The 20,000-nt window shown below is 44.8% G+C and overlaps 1 protein-coding gene across 1 annotated transcript in view; it reads right to left on the bottom strand.

Moving 5' to 3' along the window:
- fat3a (FAT atypical cadherin 3a) overlaps window positions 1-20,000 on the bottom strand; it is a 120,964-nt gene that overhangs the window by 67,951 nt on the left and 33,013 nt on the right. Inside the window, exon 2 of the mRNA XM_034677794.1 lies at window positions 107-3,433. Within this exon, the coding sequence (XP_034533685.1) occupies window positions 107-3,416 (3,310 nt within the window). The 5' untranslated portion in view covers window positions 3,417-3,433. The remainder of the gene's footprint in view (window positions 1-106; window positions 3,434-20,000) is intronic.

Below are 20,000 nucleotides of genomic sequence, written 5' to 3'. Positions count from 1 at the left end.
GCTGTCTGAAGTCAGCAGCTGTCCTGATCATCGGATCAGTCTGCAGTCTTCTCCCCTTTCATACAGTTCCAACAGAGATAAGATGATTCAAAGAAAGGAAACTCACCCGTTTCTTCGTCGATGGCGAATCGCCCCAGCCCGTTCCCGTCCCTGATGGAATACTGGATCTCTCCGTCTCTGCCGGCGTCGTCATCGTTGGCGGTGACCTGCAGGAGGGTAGTTCCAATACGAGCGTTTTCTTTGATTAATCCTGTCAGAGCAAATGGTGAGAAGTACGGAGCGTAGAGGTTTTCATTCACATCTACGACCTCAATCTCCACAGAGGTGACGGAGAGCAGTGACACAGGTCTGCCCTTGTCTTTAGCCTTCACAGTCAGGTTGTAAAACTGCTGGGTCTCAAAGTCCAGCTCCTTTACCAGACGAATAGCCCCGCTGGTACGGTCTACCTCAAACCATCCATTGTAATCGTTAGCCAGCGAGTACCGCACCTGACCCCCCAACCCCAGATCTGGGTCCTGGGTTTCTAGCCAGGCCACAACGGTTCCTACGGGGAGATCCTCCAAGGCCCGGGCTTTGTACACACTGGGAATAAACAAAGGTGGGCAGTCGTTCACATCCTCCAGGATGATTTTTAAATTGGTCACAGAAAACCTCTGGCTCCCTCTCTCTGCTCGGTCCCGAGCCTCGATCTTCAAATTAAAAGCAGAAACGAACTCCCGATCCAGCTGGCCGGCCACGTAGACAATCCCGTTAGAGGAGTTGATTCCAAACTGGGTGGTGCTGGTCAGGATAGAGTACAAAATCTCACCGTTAGCCCCAAGATCTTTGTCTGTAGCCTCGACCTGGATGACATCTGTACCTATGGCAGTGTTTTCAGGGATGATAATCTTATAGCCTCCCTCTTGCAGAAACTGGGGTGTGTTGTCGTTGCTGTCTTCTATGTAGACAGTGAGCAGACGCCAGGTGGATTTCTGCGGCAGGCCGAGGTCATAGATGGTGAGGTTGAGGAGGTAGCGATCCCTCTTTTCTCTGTCCATGGGCAGGAAGACCCTGATGAGGCCGGAGTCCATGTCGACGGTGAAACAGCTGTCAGTGTTTCCGTCTGAGATGGCGTACAGGATCTGACCGTTGAAACCGGTGTCTCCATCGTAGGCGTTCACCTTAAACACACTTGAGCCCACCTTCAGGTCCTCCCTCACAGCGATGTCTGTGGGGAAAGCTTTGTCAAACTGAGGCGTCTGACGGTTCACGGAGAAAAGGTCAATAAAACCTTCCTCCATTTTGGGCTTGGTGCTAGCTTTGGATTTTTTGAGCAACTTTTCAGCTAACTTTTGGGCGACCCTCGTCTCTTTACAGTTAAAACTCTTTGGGGGGGCCTTCCCATGAACCAGTGAGATGTTCACAAACATGGGGTCAGAGAAATTCTCGCCGTCTGTGGCAGTGATTTTCAGACTGAAGACGCCGTTCTTTGGGCTGGCCGAGGAAAGAGAACGCTGCAGAGAGAGGACCCCTGAATCTGGGTTCAGGTCAAAGTACCCCCAGTCGTTCCCGGAGATTATCTTATACTTCACCAACTCTAACTCATCGATATCGATGGCCGACATCGTGGTTATCACTTCATCCACAGGAAAATCCCTTGGGACGACCCCCTGGCAGCCCACCTTCTCGAACAGAGGCTGGTTATCGTTTACATTCTCCAGCTGGATGGTAACATTAACTTCACTCTCTCTCCTGTAGGGGGAGCCCCAGTCTGATGCTCTGACCACAAACACAAAGCTCTCTATAGAGGATTCAAAGTCCAGCTCTTTAGTGGTGCTGATGACACCAGAAAATTGATTGATCTGAAAGGGGAACGGCTGCAGGCTGGAGATGCTGTAGGTGATATATCCATTTTCTCCTTTATCCTCATCCACTGCAGAAACTGTCAACACATGCGTCCCAACAGGAACACTCTCATTAACCAAAACCTCATAGGAGGACTGATCGAATGTTGGTGCATTGTCATTGGCATCATCTATGGTGACCCGCACCTTAACTTTGAGCTCACTGTCTATCTCCAACACCTCCAGGTTAAAGACGTCCTGGCTCCCCTGAGTGAACCAGCGGGTGGTGGAGATCACACCCGTCAGGGTGTTCATCTGAAAGAAAGCAGAGTCTGCAGAAGGAGTGAGGATATATTCTGCATCATCAGGCTCTGGTTTGATTTTAACAGCTGCTACAATCGTGCCCGGAGGTGAGATTTCATTTAGACTAACATCGTACACCTCCTTCTCAAATCTGACCTCAGCTGTCTGTCGTTTGTGGACCTTAATGTGGACCACCTTTACTGAGGAGAACTTCTGAGGGGTCCCCTTGTCTTTAGCCTGCAGAGTGAGGTTACAGCCGTGAGGAAAACTCTCCCATTTGACTGACTCTGAGGCTTTTATGGCAAACTCTCCCTCATCAGATCTTTCTACAAAAAACTGCTCTGACGGGTCTCCCCCTACGATCACCACTGAGTCTATTTCTCCATTTAAATCTTCATCCAGGTCCTCCACAGTGACCATGGCATACACAGGGTTTTTATCCAGCCACGACGGGCTGTGAGTCACCACATTCATGACTGGGGCATGCTCATTCACGCGCTCCACATGCACAAAAAGCTTGGCTGTGCTGCTGACCCCATTATTTCCATACAGCTTCATGCCTCGGTCCACAGCCAAGATCTCCAGGTCGTACCGGCTCTGCTCGTCTACATTGAGCTTTCCACTGAGAGAAACCATCCCGCTGGTGGGGTGCACTGCAAACAGCTCCATCTTCTCCTTGAAAAAGTAGTAAAACTCCCCATTGGAGCCGATGTCTGCGTCTGTGGCAGTAACTTGTGCTATGCTAGTCCTGAGAGGGGTGCTCTCCGCGATGGTCACGGAGTAGGTGGTGGGGGAGAACAGGGGTCGCAGGTCATTCATGTCCAAGACCTGGATGCTGACTTTAGTCCAGGTCTCGAGGAGGGCCTCTCCCTTCACAGAGGCCTTCACTGTCAGTACATAGTTATCCTGAATCTCTCGGTTTAAGATGGCAGCATTGCCACCTTTAGTCCTAATGCGCAGGAAGCAAAAGTCGCCCAGCACATACTCCTCTGCTTTGAAAAAGCCTTCGTCATCTCCTGAGGTGATCCTGTAGCGGATCTCCCAGGACCGCTGGGCCAGGTGGATGCCCATTTTAACTTTACTGTTGGCATAGGTGCGTGCTGCTGAGTTCTCGTACACTGTAGCGTGGTAGACCGCCAGAGTGAAGCGGAAGTGAGGGCCATTCTGAGGGCCCCCCGGGATGTTCTGGCCCCGGCAGACAAGAGGCTGGAAGAGCAGCGACGGCAGCAGCAGGGCCAGGCCGAGGAGAGGGGCTCGCATGCCTGCCCACTGGCCCATATTCACATCCATCCCATCATCACTCCATCCTGAAACAGAGACAGACAGACAGAGAGGTTAGCGCCGGGGACAGATTCACAGACTTTACTGCTTTCTAATTATCCGTTGGACTGCAGACATTGATTGGAAGTGAAGAGGGGAGGGGCCATGCACTGTTACCCGGCAACCATAATGAAGGCTGACATCATCCCTGTGTGCTCTCTGGACACTGGCAGCCAATTGCAAGTTTCAGAAAAACCAGAGGTGGTTTGAGGAGGAACAAAATAATTGTATATCTCAAAAAAGAAGAGCAACATCACCAAAACAAACAGCAGAGAAAAGAACTGCAGAGAGCAAATGATGGGCTGCCACAGCCTGACCCTGTCATAACCCTTTCCTAAAATACATGAAACTGCACGCCTGTCTCTAAAAACATGTTAGAGATCCAGAGACAGACCAGGGAGGGTTTGAATCTCAGTCAAGAAGCTGCTGTGCCCAAATTTTGTGTTCTGAAGAAAGAAGAAGCCACAAAAATGAGCCAATCTGAGCTCTGGGAGAAAAGCCTGATCCGGTAAAATCTGGGCTGCGGCCTGAGGAGCGCCACCGTGGTCTGCACTCTCATGACTCTGCACTTTCCACCACAGAGCTGCAGAAAGGAGCTGTTAAAGGAAAGAGCGTGTCCGAGGGCGCTGATAATAACATGCTGCAGAAATACACACACACACACACACACACACACTCACACTCACACACACACACACACACACACACAGAGCCAGAGAGAGGACAACGTTTTCTGGTTTTACACTGGAATCTAGCGTTCACTTGAGATTGAAGGAAGAAAACATTGGCTCTGTGAGTGTGACCAAAAACCGCCTGATGTGAAACAATGCAGACCAACGACTGAGCTGCTTTTAAACACAATTTAAACACACCCCAGCAGTCAGCGAGGCAGTCAGCGAGGGGGGAGGAATCCATTCAGAGAACAGCCAAAAACTTCAGTTTTCAACTGACCTTAAACTGTCATCTGCGTGTCAGCTGCAGTCAGAGGGTGGAGGGGGATCAGAGCCCGCAGCCTTACTGGGTCAGTACACCTCTGAGGGGGGCTGCCTGCATTAACCCTTTACACTCAGACTGTAGCGCTCTTCATCTCCTCACCTCACCTGAGAATCAGAGATGACCTCATGTTCATATTACAGAGCGCCTGTACGACAGCGTGTTTCAACAGAGAGGACTGTGGTCATCTGATCCCTCGAGCCAATCCGGACGAGACCTCCCCTGATCTCTGATTGTATTTTATTACTCTGGTATAAATGAGGTTTGATGCTTTTATCACTTATTACTGCGCTTTGATGGAGCACTGCTGCAGGTATCAGAGGTGAACACCTGGTGTCACCTGTGTGCTTCATGTCTGCGGAGCGCGAGGGAAACATTTACTGCTGGACACAAGCTGCTGCGTGTGGAGCATCCCGAGTCCTCTGCTGCAGCCTGTGGCAGAGCTACTGCTGCCTCCCCTGTCACATACACACACACACACACACACACACACACACACTGTGTGTGTGTGTGTGTGAGCGGATCAGCCTGCAGACACTCTGCACACATTCATGTGAACTCTGTCACTGTTCTCATCACTGTTATACAAAGGGGACAATACATCTGCCCCAACATACACATACACACACACACACACGCACACGCACACTCTCACACACAAACACGCGCTCACTTTCACAAACACACACACAAACACACGCACACACACACAGAGTGATTGTGCAGATCTTTAATCTTTGATTTAATGCGTGTCACCTTCAAACTCAGTCTCTGATGTCTGTTATCGACCTGTCTGTTATCTGTCTATTATCTACCTGTTTGTTATCTACCTGTCTGTTATCTACTTAGCTTTGATCTACCTTTCTGTTATCTGTCTATTATCTACCTGTCTGTTATCTACCTGTCTGTTATCTGTCTATTATCTACCTGTTTGTTATCTACCTGTCTGTTATCTACCTGTCTGTTATCTACCTGTCTGTTATCTACCTGTCTGTTATCTACCTGTCTGTTATCTGTCTGTTATCTACCTGTCTGTTATCTGTCTATTATCTACCTGTTTGTTATCTACCTGTCTGTTATCTACCTGTCTGTTATCTACCTGTCTGTTATCTGTCTGTTATCTACCTGTCTGTTATCTGTCTATTATCTACTTGTTTGTTATCTACCTGTCTGTTATCTACCTGTCTGTTATCTACCTGTCTGTTATCTGTTTGTTATCTACCTGTCTGTTATCTACCTGTCTGTTATCTACCTGTCTGTTATCTGTCTGTTATCTACCTGTCTGTTATCTGTCTATTATCTACCTGTCTATTATCTACCTGTCTGTTATCTGTCTGTTATCTACCTGTCTGTGATCTACCTGTCTGTTATCTGTCTGTTATCTACCTGTCTGTGATCTACCTGTCTGTTATCGGTCTGTTATCTACATGTCTGTTATCTACCTGTCTGATACCTGTCTGTTTTCTGTCTGTGATCTACCTGTCGCTTATCTGTCTTTTATCTACCTGTTTGTTATGTATCTGTCTGTTATCTGTCTTTTATCTACCTGTCTGTGATCTACCTGTCTGGACCCTGTCCTCCAGGCGTCGGCAGCAGAGCTGGTGACAGCATCTCTAAACAGAGTCACTGAAACCAGCTGACGCAGAGATAACAGCATCAATGTTTCAATGAGGCTGAATTAACTCTGTAAAAGGGCCAGGTAGGTTTTGATACCTTTTATCCCTTAATAAATGAAATCATCAATTAAAAACGGCATTTTGTATTTACTCTGGTTATCTTTGTCTTCTATTTAAATGTGTTTGGTGATCTGAAACATTTAAGTGTAATAAATATGCTGAAATATAAGAAATCAGGAAGGGGGCCAATCCACAGCACTGTACCTGAGTGATTCTAACGAAGGAGATCAATCAAAGACGTCAAACGAAGCTGGTTATCAACATGAGGAGTCTAACAGGAGTCACTCTGAGCGTGATCACATGAAGGGGGCGGAGTCATATCACCAATCACAGACAGTCTGCCGTCAGCACATCGACATATCTCTAAGACTAGAAACCTGTGTCCGCTCATACCTAGACACAGATCGCATGACGTGATGTGTGAATGCTCGGGGAGTTCAAAGGTCAAATTTTAAACCTGTATTTAATAAAGTTACCTTACACAGAGCTGACACAGCATTTCAAAACAAAAGCAGAAGCAGTATGAGAAACACAGAGCTGAAACAGCATTTCAAAATAAAAGCACAAGCAGCATGAGAAACACGGAGCTGAAACAGCCTTTCAAAATAAAAGCACAAGTGGAACGAGAAACAGAGCTGAAACACATTCATGTGAACTCTGTCACTGTTCTCATCACTGTTATACAAAGGGGACAATACATCTGCCCCAACATACACATACACACACACACACACGCACACGCACACTCTCACACACAAACACGCGCTCACTTTCACAAACACACACACAAACACACGCACACACACACAGAGTGATTGTGCAGATCTTTAATCTTTGATTTAATGCGTGTCACCTTCAAACTCAGTCTCTGATGTCTGTTATCTACCTGTCTGTTATCTGTCTATTATCTACCTGTTTGTTATCTACCTGTCTGTTATCTACTTAGCTTTGATCTACCTTTCTGTTATCTGTCTATTATCTACCTGTCTGTTATCTACCTGTCTGTTATCTGTCTATTATCTACCTGTTTGTTATCTACCTGTCTGTTATCTACCTGTCTGTTATCTACCTGTCTGTTATCTACCTGTCTGTTATCTACCTGTCTGTTATCTGTCTGTTATCTACCTGTCTGTTATCTGTCTATTATCTACCTGTTTGTTATCTACCTGTCTGTTATCTACCTGTCTGTTATCTACCTGTCTGTTATCTGTCTGTTATCTACCTGTCTGTTATCTGTCTATTATCTACTTGTTTGTTATCTACCTGTCTGTTATCTACCTGTCTGTTATCTACCTGTCTGTTATCTGTTTGTTATCTACCTGTCTGTTATCTGTCTATTATCTACCTGTCTTTTATCTACCTGTCTGTTATCTACCTGTCTGTTATCTGTCTGTTATCTACCTGTCTGTTATCTGTCTATTATCTACCTGTTTGTTATCTGTCTATTATCTACCTGTCTTTTATTTACCTGTCTGTTATCTGTCTATTATCTACCTGTCTATTATCTACCTGTCTATTATCTACCTGTCTGTGATCTGTCTATTATCTACCTGTCTATTATCTACCTGTCTGTTATCTACCTGTCTGTTATCTTCCTGTCTGTTATCTGTCTGTTATCTACCTGTCTGTTATCTGTCTGTTATCTACCTGTCTGTTATCTGTCTGTTATCTACCTGTCTGTGATCTACCTGTCTGTTATCTGTCTGTTATCTACCTGTCTGTGATCTACCTGTCTGTTATCGGTCTGTTATCTACATGTCTGTTATCTACCTGTCTGATACCTGTCTGTTTTCTGTCTGTGATCTACCTGTCGCTTATCTGTCTTTTATCTACCTGTTTGTTATGTATCTGTCTGTTATCTGTCTTTTATCTACCTGTCTGTGATCTACCTGTCTGGACCCTGTCCTCCAGGCGTCGGCAGCAGAGCTGGTGACAGCATCTCTAAACAGAGTCACTGAAACCAGCTGACGCAGAGATAACAGCATCAATGTTTCAATGAGGCTGAATTAACTCTGTAAAAGGGCCAGGTAGGTTTTGATACCTTTTATCCCTTAATAAATGAAATCATCAATTAAAAACGGCATTTTGTATTTACTCTGGTTATCTTTGTCTTCTATTTAAATGTGTTTGGTGATCTGAAACATTTAAGTGTAATAAATATGCTGAAATATAAGAAATCAGGAAGGGGGCCAATCCACAGCACTGTACCTGAGTGATTCTAACGAAGGAGATCAATCAAAGACGTCAAACGAAGCTGGTTATCAACATGAGGAGTCTAACAGGAGTCACTCTGAGCGTGATCACATGAAGGGGGCGGAGTCATATCACCAATCACAGACAGTCTGCCGTCAGCACATCGACATATCTCTAAGACTAGAAACCTGTGTCCGCTCATACCTAGACACAGATCGCATGACGTGATGTGTGAATGCTCGGGGAGTTCAAAGGTCAAATTTTAAACCTGTATTTAATAAAGTTACCTTACACAGAGCTGACACAGCATTTCAAAACAAAAGCAGAAGCAGTATGAGAAACACAGAGCTGAAACAGCATTTCAAAATAAAAGCACAAGCAGCATGAGAAACACGGAGCTGAAACAGCCTTTCAAAATAAAAGCACAAGTGGAACGAGAAACAGAGCTGAAACACACACACAGACACAGACACACAGACACAGACAGACACACACACACACACACACACACACACACACACACACACACACACACACACACACACACACACACACACACACACACACACACACACAGAGTGAAGCCCCTCTTACTGTCAGCTTTAAACAGCCTCTCATTAGCGTTTCATTACTCACTACTTGGCCTGGAAATGAGCAGCAAACAACACAAGTGGATCATGTCAGTGGGTTAGGGATAGTGTTGCAAACAAATCAAAATATAATCTTACAGCAACAATAAAAATGATAATAAAGATAGTAAGTACTGTTGTTGTTGTTGTTGTTGTTGTTGGTTTCTCTCCTCCTCTTACAGTAAACTAAATTGATAAAAACTAATACTTTTACATTTTCAGACATTTAATTAGGATAAACAGAAGAAGTGATCCTGAAAAAGTAAAATAAGGAATCAATCAGTCAGAGAGAGCTGATTTCAATATTGATTCTTCAAGGTGAGTTAATCTGTTCAAATCTAAAAGGAAAGGTTACCATAAGTTGACATTGGTAAACGGCATAGCTCTGTTTATACATCAAACTGAAAATGTGACCTCATAATGTCCATCAAAACAGGAAGCTGGTATAATAGTGAAATACTGGTTGAGTAGCAAACTGCTGGTTTAAAGGTGAACTGCTGGTTTAGAGGTGAACTGCTGGTTTAGAGGTGAACTGCTGGTTTAGAGCTGAACTGCTGGTTTAGAGGTGAACTGCTGATTTAGAGCTGAACTGCTGGTTTAGAGGTGAACTGCTGGTTTAGAGGTGAACTGCTGGTTTAGAGGTGAACTGCTGATTTAGAGCTGAACTGCTGGTTTAGAGCTGAACTAATGGTTTAGTGGTGAACTGTTGGTTTAGATGTGAACTGCTGGTTTAGAGCTGAACTGCTGGTTGAGTAGTGAACTGCTGGTTTAGACGTGAACTGCTGGTTTGGAAGTAAACTGCTGGTTTAGAGGTGAACTGCTGGTTTAAAGGTGAAGTGCTGGTTTAGAGGTGAACTGCTGGTTTAGAGCTGAACTGCTGGTTTAGAGGTGAAGTGCTGGTTTAGAGGTGAACTGTTGGTTTAGATGTGAACTGCTGGTTTAGAGGTGAACTGCTGGTTTAAAGGTGAAGTGCTGGTTTAGAGGTGAACTGCTGGTTTAGAGCTGAACTGCTGGTTTAGTAGTGAACTACTGGTTTAGAGGTGAACTGCTGGTTTAGAGCTGAACTGCTGGTTTAGTAGTGAACTGCTGGTTTAGACGTGAACTGCTGGTTTAGTAGTGAACTGCTGGTTTAGAGGTGAACTGTTGGTTTAGAGCTGAACTGCTGGTTGAGTAGTGAACTGCTGGTTTAGTAGTGAACTGCTGGTTTAGAGGTGAACTGCTGGTTTAGAGCTGAACTGCTGGTTTAGAATTAAACTGCTGGTTTAGAGGTGAACTGCTGGTTTAGAGCTGAACTTCTGGTTTAGTAGTAAACTGCTGGTTTAGTAGTGAATTGCTGGTTTAGTAGTGAACTGCTGGTTTAGAGGTGAACTGCTGGTTTAGTAGCCAACTGCTGGTTTAGTAGCCAACTGCTGGTTTAGAGGTAAACTGCTGGTTCAGATGTGAACTGCTGGTTTAGACTTGAACTGCTGGTTTAGTAGTGAACTGCTGGTTTAGTAGTGAACTGCTGGTTTAGAGGTGAACTGCTGGTTTAGAGGTGAACTGCTGGTTTAGAGGTGAACTGCTGGTTTAGAGCTGAACTGCTGGTTTAGAGGTGAACTGCTGATTTAGAGCTGAACTGCTGGTTTAGAGGTGAACTGCTGGTTTAGAGGTGAACTGCTGGTTTAGAGGTGAACTGCTGATTTAGAGCTGAACTGCTGGTTTAGAGCTGAACTAATGGTTTAGTGGTGAACTGTTGGTTTAGATGTGAACTGCTGGTTTAGAGCTGAACTGCTGGTTGAGTAGTGAACTGCTGGTTTAGACGTGAACTGCTGGTTTGGAAGTAAACTGCTGGTTTAGAGGTGAACTGCTGGTTTAAAGGTGAAGTGCTGGTTTAGAGGTGAACTGCTGGTTTAGAGCTGAACTGCTGGTTTAGAGGTGAAGTGCTGGTTTAGAGGTGAACTGTTGGTTTAGATGTGAACTGCTGGTTTAGAGGTGAACTGCTGGTTTAAAGGTGAAGTGCTGGTTTAGAGGTGAACTGCTGGTTTAGAGCTGAACTGCTGGTTTAGTAGTGAACTACTGGTTTAGAGGTGAACTGCTGGTTTAGAGCTGAACTGCTGGTTTAGTAGTGAACTGCTGGTTTAGACGTGAACTGCTGGTTTAGTAGTGAACTGCTGGTTTAGAGGTGAACTGTTGGTTTAGAGCTGAACTGCTGGTTGAGTAGTGAACTGCTGGTTTAGTAGTGAACTGCTGGTTTAGAGGTGAACTGCTGGTTTAGAGCTGAACTGCTGGTTTAGAATTAAACTGCTGGTTTAGAGGTGAACTGCTGGTTTAGAGCTGAACTGCTGGTTTAGTAGTAAACTGCTGGTTAAGTAGTGAATTGCTGGTTTAGTAGTGAACTGCTGGTTTAGAGGTGAACTGCTGGTTTAGTAGCCAACTGCTGGTTTAGTAGCCAACTGCTGGTTTAGAGGTAAACTGCTGGTTCAGATGTGAACTGCTGGTTTAGACTTGAACTGCTGGTTTAGTAGTGAACTGCTGGTTTAGTAGTGAACTGCTGGTTTAGAGGTGAACTGCTGGTTTAGAGGTGAACTGCTGGTTTAGAGCTGAACTGCTGGTTTAGAGCTGAACTGCTGGTTTAGAGGTGAACTGCTGGTTTAGAGCTGAACTGCTGGTTTAGTAGCCAACTGCTTGTTTAGAGGAGAACTGCTGGTTGAGTAGTGAACTGCTGGTTTAGTAGTGAACTGCTGGTTTAGAGGTGAACTGCTGGTTTAGAGCTGAACTGCTGGTTTAGAGGTGAACTGCTGGTTAAGAGCTGAACTGCTGGTTTAGAGGTGAACTGCTGGTTAAGAGCTGAACTGCTGGTTGAGTAGTGAACTGCTGGTTTAGTTGTGAACTGCTGGTTTAGAGGTGAACTGCTGGTTTAAAGGTGAAGTGCTGGTTTAGTAGTGAACTGCTGATTTAAAGGTGAAGTGCTGGTTTAAAGGTGAAGTGCTGATTTGAAGCTGAACTGGTGGTTTAGAGGTGAACTGCTGGTTTAAAGGTGAACTGCTGGTTTAGAGCTGAACTGCTGGTTTAGTAGTGAACTGCTGGTTTAGACGTGAACTGCTGGTTTAGTAGTGAACTGCTGGTTTAGTAGTGAACTGCTGGTTTAGAGCTGAACTGTTGGTTTAAAGCTGAACTGCTGGTTTAGTAGTGAACTGCTGGTTTAGACGTGAACTGCTGGTTTAGTAGTGAACTGCTGGTTTAGAGGTGAACTGCTGGTTTAGAGGTGAACTGCTGGTTTAGAGCTGAACTGCTGGTTTAGAGCTGAACTGCTGGTTTAGAGGTGAACTGCTGGTTTAGAGCTGAACTGCTGGTTTAGTAGCCAACTGCTGGTTTAGAGGAGAACTGCTGGTTGAGTAGTGAACTGCTGGTTGAGTAGTGAACTGCTGGTTTAGTAGTGAACTGCTGGTTTAGACGTGAACTGCTGGTTTAGAGGTGAAGTGCTGGTTTAGAGGTGAACTGTTGGTTTAGATGTGAACTGCTGGTTTAGAGGTGAACTGCTGGTTTAAAGGTGAAGTGCTGGTTTAGAGGTGAACTGCTGGTTTAGAGCTGAACTGCTGGTTTAGTAGTGAACTACTGGTTTAGAGGTGAACTGCTGGTTTAGAGCTGAACTGCTGGTTTAGTAGTGAACTGCTGGTTTAGACGTGAACTGCTGGTTTAGTAGTGAACTGCTGGTTTAGAGGTGAACTGTTGGTTTAGAGCTGAACTGCTGGTTGAGTAGTGAACTGCTGGTTTAGTAGTGAACTGCTGGTTTAGAGGTGAACTGCTGGTTTAGAGCTGAACTGCTGGTTTAGAATTAAACTGCTGGTTTAGAGGTGAACTGCTGGTTTAGAGCTGAACTGCTGGTTTAGTAGTAAACTGCTGGTTTAGTAGTGAATTGCTGGTTTAGTAGTGAACTGCTGGTTTAGAGGTGAACTGCTGGTTTAGTAGCCAACTGCTGGTTTAGTAGCCAACTGCTGGTTTAGAGGTAAACTGCTGGTTCAGATGTGAACTGCTGGTTTAGACTTGAACTGCTGGTTTAGTAGTGAACTGCTGGTTTAGTAGTGAACTGCTGGTTTAGAGGTGAACTGCTGGTTTAGAGGTGAACTGCTGGTTTAGAGCTGAACTGCTGGTTTAGAGCTGAACTGCTGGTTTAGAGGTGAACTGCTGGTTTAGAGCTGAACTGCTGGTTTAGTAGCCAACTGCTTGTTTAGAGGAGAACTGCTGGTTGAGTAGTGAACTGCTGGTTTAGTAGTGAACTGCTGGTTTAGAGGTGAACTGCTGGTTTAGAGCTGAACTGCTGGTTTAGAGGTGAACTGCTGGTTAAGAGCTGAACTGCTGGTTTAGAGGTGAACTGCTGGTTAAGAGCTGAACTGCTGGTTGAGTAGTGAACTGCTGGTTTAGTTGTGAACTGCTGGTTTAGAGGTGAACTGCTGGTTTAAAGGTGAAGTGCTGGTTTAGTAGTGAACTGCTGATTTAAAGGTGAAGTGCTGGTTTAAAGGTGAAGTGCTGATTTGAAGCTGAACTGGTGGTTTAGAGGTGAACTGCTGGTTTAAAGGTGAACTGCTGGTTTAGAGCTGAACTGCTGGTTTAGTAGTGAACTGCTGGTTTAGACGTGAACTGCTGGTTTAGTAGTGAACTGCTGGTTTAGTAGTGAACTGCTGGTTTAGAGCTGAACTGTTGGTTTAAAGCTGAACTGCTGGTTTAGTAGTGAACTGCTGGTTTAGACGTGAACTGCTGGTTTAGTAGTGAACTGCTGGTTTAGAGGTGAACTGCTGGTTTAGAGGTGAACTGCTGGTTTAGAGCTGAACTGCTGGTTTAGAGCTGAACTGCTGGTTTAGAGGTGAACTGCTGGTTTAGAGCTGAACTGCTGGTTTAGTAGCCAACTGCTGGTTTAGAGGAGAACTGCTGGTTGAGTAGTGAACTGCTGGTTGAGTAGTGAACTGCTGGTTTAGTAGTGAACTGCTGGTTTAGACGTGAACTGCTGGTTTAGTAGCCAACTGCTGGTTTAGTAGCCAACTGCTGGTTTAGAGGTAAACTGCTGGTTTAGACGTGAACTGCTGGTTTAGTAGTGAATTGCTGGTTTAGAGGTAAACTGCTGGTTTAGACGTGAACTGCTGGTTTAGTAGTAAACTGCTGGTTTAGCAGTGAACTGCTGGTTTAGAGGTGAACTGCTGGTTTAGTAGCCAACTGCTGGTTTAGTAGCCAACTGCTGGTTTAGAGGTAAACTGCTGGTTCAGATGTGAACTGCTGGTTTAGACTTGAACTGCTGGTTTAGAGGTTAACTGCTGGTTCAGAAGTGAACTGCTGGTTTTGACGTGAACCGCTGGTTTTGACGTGAACCGCTGGTTTAGACCCATAGCTTGCCGACAGTCTATTTTTTTTTATTTTTTTTTATTTTTGCCTTTTAATAAGAAACAGGAAGCTGTGACAGAACTGAACTAGCTCATTCAGTTGGGGAACACGAGACTCAGGCAGCCAGTGACTTCATACAGGAGCTAATATGATCCTCACAAGCTTCCTCTCCTCCGACTGAAATGTGCTGTTTGAATGAACATTAGGGCTGTCAAAATTGCTCCAAAATGACGTTCGAATATTCCCTCTTAAAAAAAACCATAGGTTCAAACTATTCGCATATCTATATTTGCGCATTATGTCAATCACAGGTGGACAAACTAATACAAGGAGACATAACTACTTGTATATGTATTTTCATCTAAGATATAACATGCCTAAAACATACCTACACATTACAAAACAAGTAAATAACCTAATGGTCTATACCGTAACACTTTGAAGACCTCTCGCTCGCTCGAGTGAGTGCTGAACAAGACTTGTGCGAGCAACTAAAGGTCCCGACTCTTGTCCCTAATATAGGCAGGCTTCATTCAGTGATTCAAGCAAATATTATTAACATTAATTGAAGTTAAAGTTAAAAATGAAAAAGTAGTCCACTTACTTTCTTGGCGCTAGTATGAAAAAAAAAGAGGAAATACTGCATTTTATCCCAGTGTCACTGATGTGCATGTGTGACTCCTGTGACCTGTCCCTGACGCGTCATGCAGTGCGCCCACTCGCAAAGCAGCCGCTGATGTGTTTTTTTCCACAATCGAATATTCATTTTCACAATCGAATCTCAGTTTTTTTTTAATATTCAAATATATATTCGAATTTGGAATATTCGTTGACAGTCCTAATGAACATCATACACAACAAACACACATCTATTGATGAGAGCCAAGACTAGACCCAGTGCTCTCATGGTGCGTTCACACCAAACAGGAACGATCGCGCTATTCACGCGAATACAGATGCGCAAATGTTTACGCGTCATTCGCACGAAATCGTGCCATTCGCGTTGCCCAATTCGCGGGATACGCGCCGTCAGACCTCTACTCGTGTCTACTCGTGCCTCTACATTGACTTTCCATGTAATTAATTCGCGCAAATGACTTAATTCGCGTTTGGTGTGAACGCACCATGAGTGTAGACCACCACTGATGTCATTGTTGTTTTGTTATTGTTGGTGAAAAATGTGATTGAAACATCACAATCATCAGCTCACACACAAACAGCCTCTGAGAGAGTGAGAGAGGATTTTTATAAAGCCTTTCTAACAGAACAACTGAAACCTGCTGTGATAATTAGGAGGAGAGGAAGAGGAGGACACAACAGAATAACAACACAGACAGAGGAAGAAGAGGAGGAGGAGAAGGAGGAGAAGAAGAGGAGAGGAAGAAGAGAATACAAACAAATAGAAGGGGGGAATTATCTTCCCCGTACAGACACTACAACACTCTGTCTCCTCTGGTTAACACATAACTCAGCACAGAGCATCACTGAGCCAGAAAACTCAATTACCCACCATCCATCACTTCAACACTTCACTCACTCACTCACACTTACTTACACACACACACACACGCGCGCGCGCGCACACACCAGAGAGCAGGGCTGATTCACACAGCAGCTGGTCAGGTGGGAGGAAGAGGTGTTTTCATTTGTCGACCTGTGTTGTATCACTCGCAAGGTTTGTACTAGCTGCCCTACACTCAGACTGTTATAGGCTCAGACTGCTATAGGCTTAGACTGTTATAGGCTTAGACTGCTATAGGCTTAGACTGTTATAGGCTTAGACTGCTATAGACTCAGACTGCTATAGGCTTAGACTGTTATAGGCTTAGACTGCTATAGACTCAGACTGCTATAGGCTTAGACTGTTATAGGCTTAGACTGCTATAGACTCAGACTGCTATAGGCTCAGACTGCTATAGACTCAGACTGCTATAGGCTCAGACTGCTATAGGCTTAGACTGTTATAGGCTTAGACTGCTATAGGCTCAGACTGCTATATTCTGTTTCCAGTGATCAATCTGTACTTTTATTTCCCATACCTCTTTTATTTTGAAGGTCCCAGGGATTTCCTTCCGTTCAAACACAGAACAGTTTACAGAACATCTGACCTTGTTGGACTCCAGACTTTCTGCTACAAGTCTCCAGAAGATTTCAAGTAAAAATGTCACAACAAAATATGAGTGATCCCACTTTTCGTCTGGACCAAGAGATCAAGAATGGACTAAAAAACCCAGAATGCGGCTGAAAAGATATAAATTCAGTTTGTTGTTTTGTGAGAGATCTCATCTCAGGGCTGAAATGACAGCTAATCACATTTAGCAAAAACCTTTCATACAACAGCCAATAAAGAGGTGACACACACACACACACACACACACACACACACACACACACACACTCTCTCTCTCTCTCCTGCAGAGCCGTTACTCTCTTTATTGTCGGCTTTGTTCCCTGCTCTCTTTCTGTGTCACATCACTCCTCCCTTATTCTTCTCTCCCCCTCCCTCTTCTCTCCCTACCCTTCCCTTCTCCTCATCCTTTCACCCATTCTTCTTAAACTTAATTTACCCCTCCTTCTCTTCTCCCTCTTTCATCCTTTTTCAACTGTTTTTCCTCTTTCCTTCGTTTACCCTCATTTCACTGATATCTTATTTTCGAACTCTTCAAATTCCCCTCCTCCTTTTCTCCTCTTCATTTCTCATTCTTCCCTCCTTCTCTTGATCCTCATCCTATTCTCATACCATGTCTCCTCCTTTTTCTCCTCCTCCCCCAGTTACTTCCTCTTCTTTCACTTCCTTCTTTATTTGATTTTTCTCTCTCACCCACTCTGCTTAATCGTTTTACTCCACCTCCCACACTAAGTGTGTGTGTGTGTGTGTGTGTGTGTGTGTGTGTGTGTGTGTGTGTATGTATGTGTATGTGTGTCTCTGTGTATGTGTTTCTGTGTATGTGTAAAACAGGTGGTGTTAACCCTTTCTCTGCCTGTGCAGAGATTAACATGTTTCCCACAGGTTTGAGTTTTTCTGGCTCTTAATTATTTGAATTGGCTCTCTTCTCCTTTTCTGCACAAAATCATTACGGTGTGTGTGTGTGTGTGTGTGTGTGTGTGTGTGTGTGTGTGTGTGTGTGTGTGTGTGTGTGTGTGTGTGTGTGTGTGTGTGTGTGTAGATGTTTCTGTTATTCATAACAATCCCTACCCTGGGTGAGGGAGGGTGCTAAAATAGGATAGGACTGCTCAGATTTTATATGGCTGCTTTCAGAACAAAACAAAGACCATCAGACCGGCTGTAGATCTTCAGACTTAGGGCACACTCATACCTGACAATCAGTCCTGTGCATTAGCAGGTCCCCCCCCCCCCCCCCCCCCCCCCCCCCCAACAGTCCAGTTTGTTCCACCATAGTGAGGGCTTTGATGGTTGCACTTCCTTGGCACAGATGGAAGAGGTTGGCTTTGGTATGGTTACCTATGCACATGGTCCAGCACGAGTAGACTACATGGACTTGACGTATACTCGACCTGACACGTCTCCCCCTGTGTACTTGTTAAAGGTCCAAAATGACCATGTTGGATCTTAAGAGACCTGGGAAATCATTCAGGGGTCCCACTGGAATCTGGTCACTTAGGGTGTTAAAAATCCTGTTTCTGGTTATCATCTGACAAAAATATTTGCCTCTGTGAACAATGGTAATCTTTTCTTCACCGTGTGAACAGGTATTTACGATAAACAGCCTTCACCACCCTGACTTCTTCTGTGCGCTGCATAGTTAACAGTTCGCTCAACAACCTGAGCAGAGACCGTCTGTACGGGTCAAAGAGAAATCCTCCAGAACAGTAAAATAAACTCTGTAATTATTGGTTCATCTCTCCTTCATCCATTTGTGTTTAGTCTCAGCGTCCCTGTAAACAGTTCCACAGAGGCTTCCCTCTGGCTTCCTTCAGCGGTATGAACCTGAAACAGAAACTGATGTTCTTGTGATGTTCTTGTGATGTTCTTGTGATGTTCTTGTGATGTTCTTGTGATGTTCTTGTGATGTTCTTGTGATGTTCTTGTGATGTTCTTGTGATGTTTGTGGAATTAACGGGTCTTAAGTTTGCTGAAATAACATCATGATGCAGATTTCAAAAGTCAAAAGTCAAGCATTGTCAGGTCTGTCCTCAAGAGGAGAAGAAAATTACGTCTACAATGTTTGTTTGTTGAATGGAGGTGGGATCCATAATTTCTGATGCTGCGTTCAAGGTAGTCAGGAAATCTAAATGCTGATTGTCTTTAGTGACACAGCATCAAGCAGATTTGTGTCTCAGTGTAAATGTTTGATCTAGAACAGATTGTTAGCAGCTCTTCATGCAGATATCTGTTTATAGAGAAAAAGAAATCCTCCTCACATTAACAATCATGGGAGCCGGCATTACGCTGGATTGTGTTCCTCCTGCTGCTCTCCACACAGACTGTTTTTCCTGCAGACACCGGCGCATGCTGACACCTGGTTGGTTGATATTACTCAGACTACGAACAGAAACCAGGACACTTCTCAGACAGAGATCCGGACCCTGTGTTCAGACTCTACATTTTGTAAACAGCTCCCAGATCGACTCACTCACCCGGTGTATATAAAAAAGTTTGGACCTCTCCGCTTGTTGTCAGTGCATCTTTATTAGGAAGCTCCCTCTTAACAACAGCAGAGAAACACATTGGGTTTGATAATGGATCAGGTTTATTTGATCAATAAAGATCTTACTGCAGACCTTCTCATCTTAAATCTGAACCCTTCCTCTTCCTGCAGCTCTTTCTGCTGAAACTGTCATGGTGGAACATTTTCAGTTTACAGGGGGGAGATTAGAAAGGGTTAACAGTTGATGTTAGCATCCAGAGCTCATCAAAGACACACACACACACACACACACACACACACACACACACACACACACACACACACACACACACACACACACACACACACACACACACACACACACACACACACTAGGGCAGTTCTGACCTTGACGTCGCCTCAGGAGCTGCTATATGAGCTCACGGTCATCTGGCAGCTGGATAACAGCACACACACACACACACACACACACACACACACACACACACACACACACACACACACACACACACACACACACACACACACACACACACACACACACACACACACACACACACACAGGCAGATTTGTGATCCATACATGTGCAGAGTGTGAGCTCATACATATTCACACACACACTCCTCTCTCTCTGTCTGTTCCAGCCGTGCAGAAAGCTCCAATTTCTCAGAGAGGCATAGGAGATATACACACACACAGATTCACACACATAAATACACACACGCACGCATGCACTCACACGCATGTGCACACACACACACCCACACACACCCACAAACACTGACACACACTGACACACACAAACAAAGTAGGTGCATTGCAGAGCTGTAGAGATATAATTGCATAATTTGATTCCACGTTTACTCCTGCAGCTCAGAGAACTGTTTCACTGCAACACCAGAAAACACAAACCAATCAACCCATGTGTGTGTGTTCGTGTGTGTGTTTCTGTGTGTTTCTGTGTGTGTGGTTGTGTGCGTTGTGTGTGGGTCTGTGCATGCGGCAGACAGCATGCGTGAGAGCTGCGGCCCAGTCCAGACCTCCTCTTTCCTCTGCTTCTGTTCCTACTGGGCTCATTTGTTCTGCTCTCACTGCCACCA

This window comes from Notolabrus celidotus, chromosome 24 (genome assembly GCF_009762535.1).
Source record: "Notolabrus celidotus isolate fNotCel1 chromosome 24, fNotCel1.pri, whole genome shotgun sequence".
Classification (NCBI taxonomy): Eukaryota; Metazoa; Chordata; class Actinopteri; order Labriformes; family Labridae; genus Notolabrus; species Notolabrus celidotus.
Note: the sequence above shows the minus strand (reverse complement) of the source record. Positions and strands in the feature narration are given on the sequence as shown.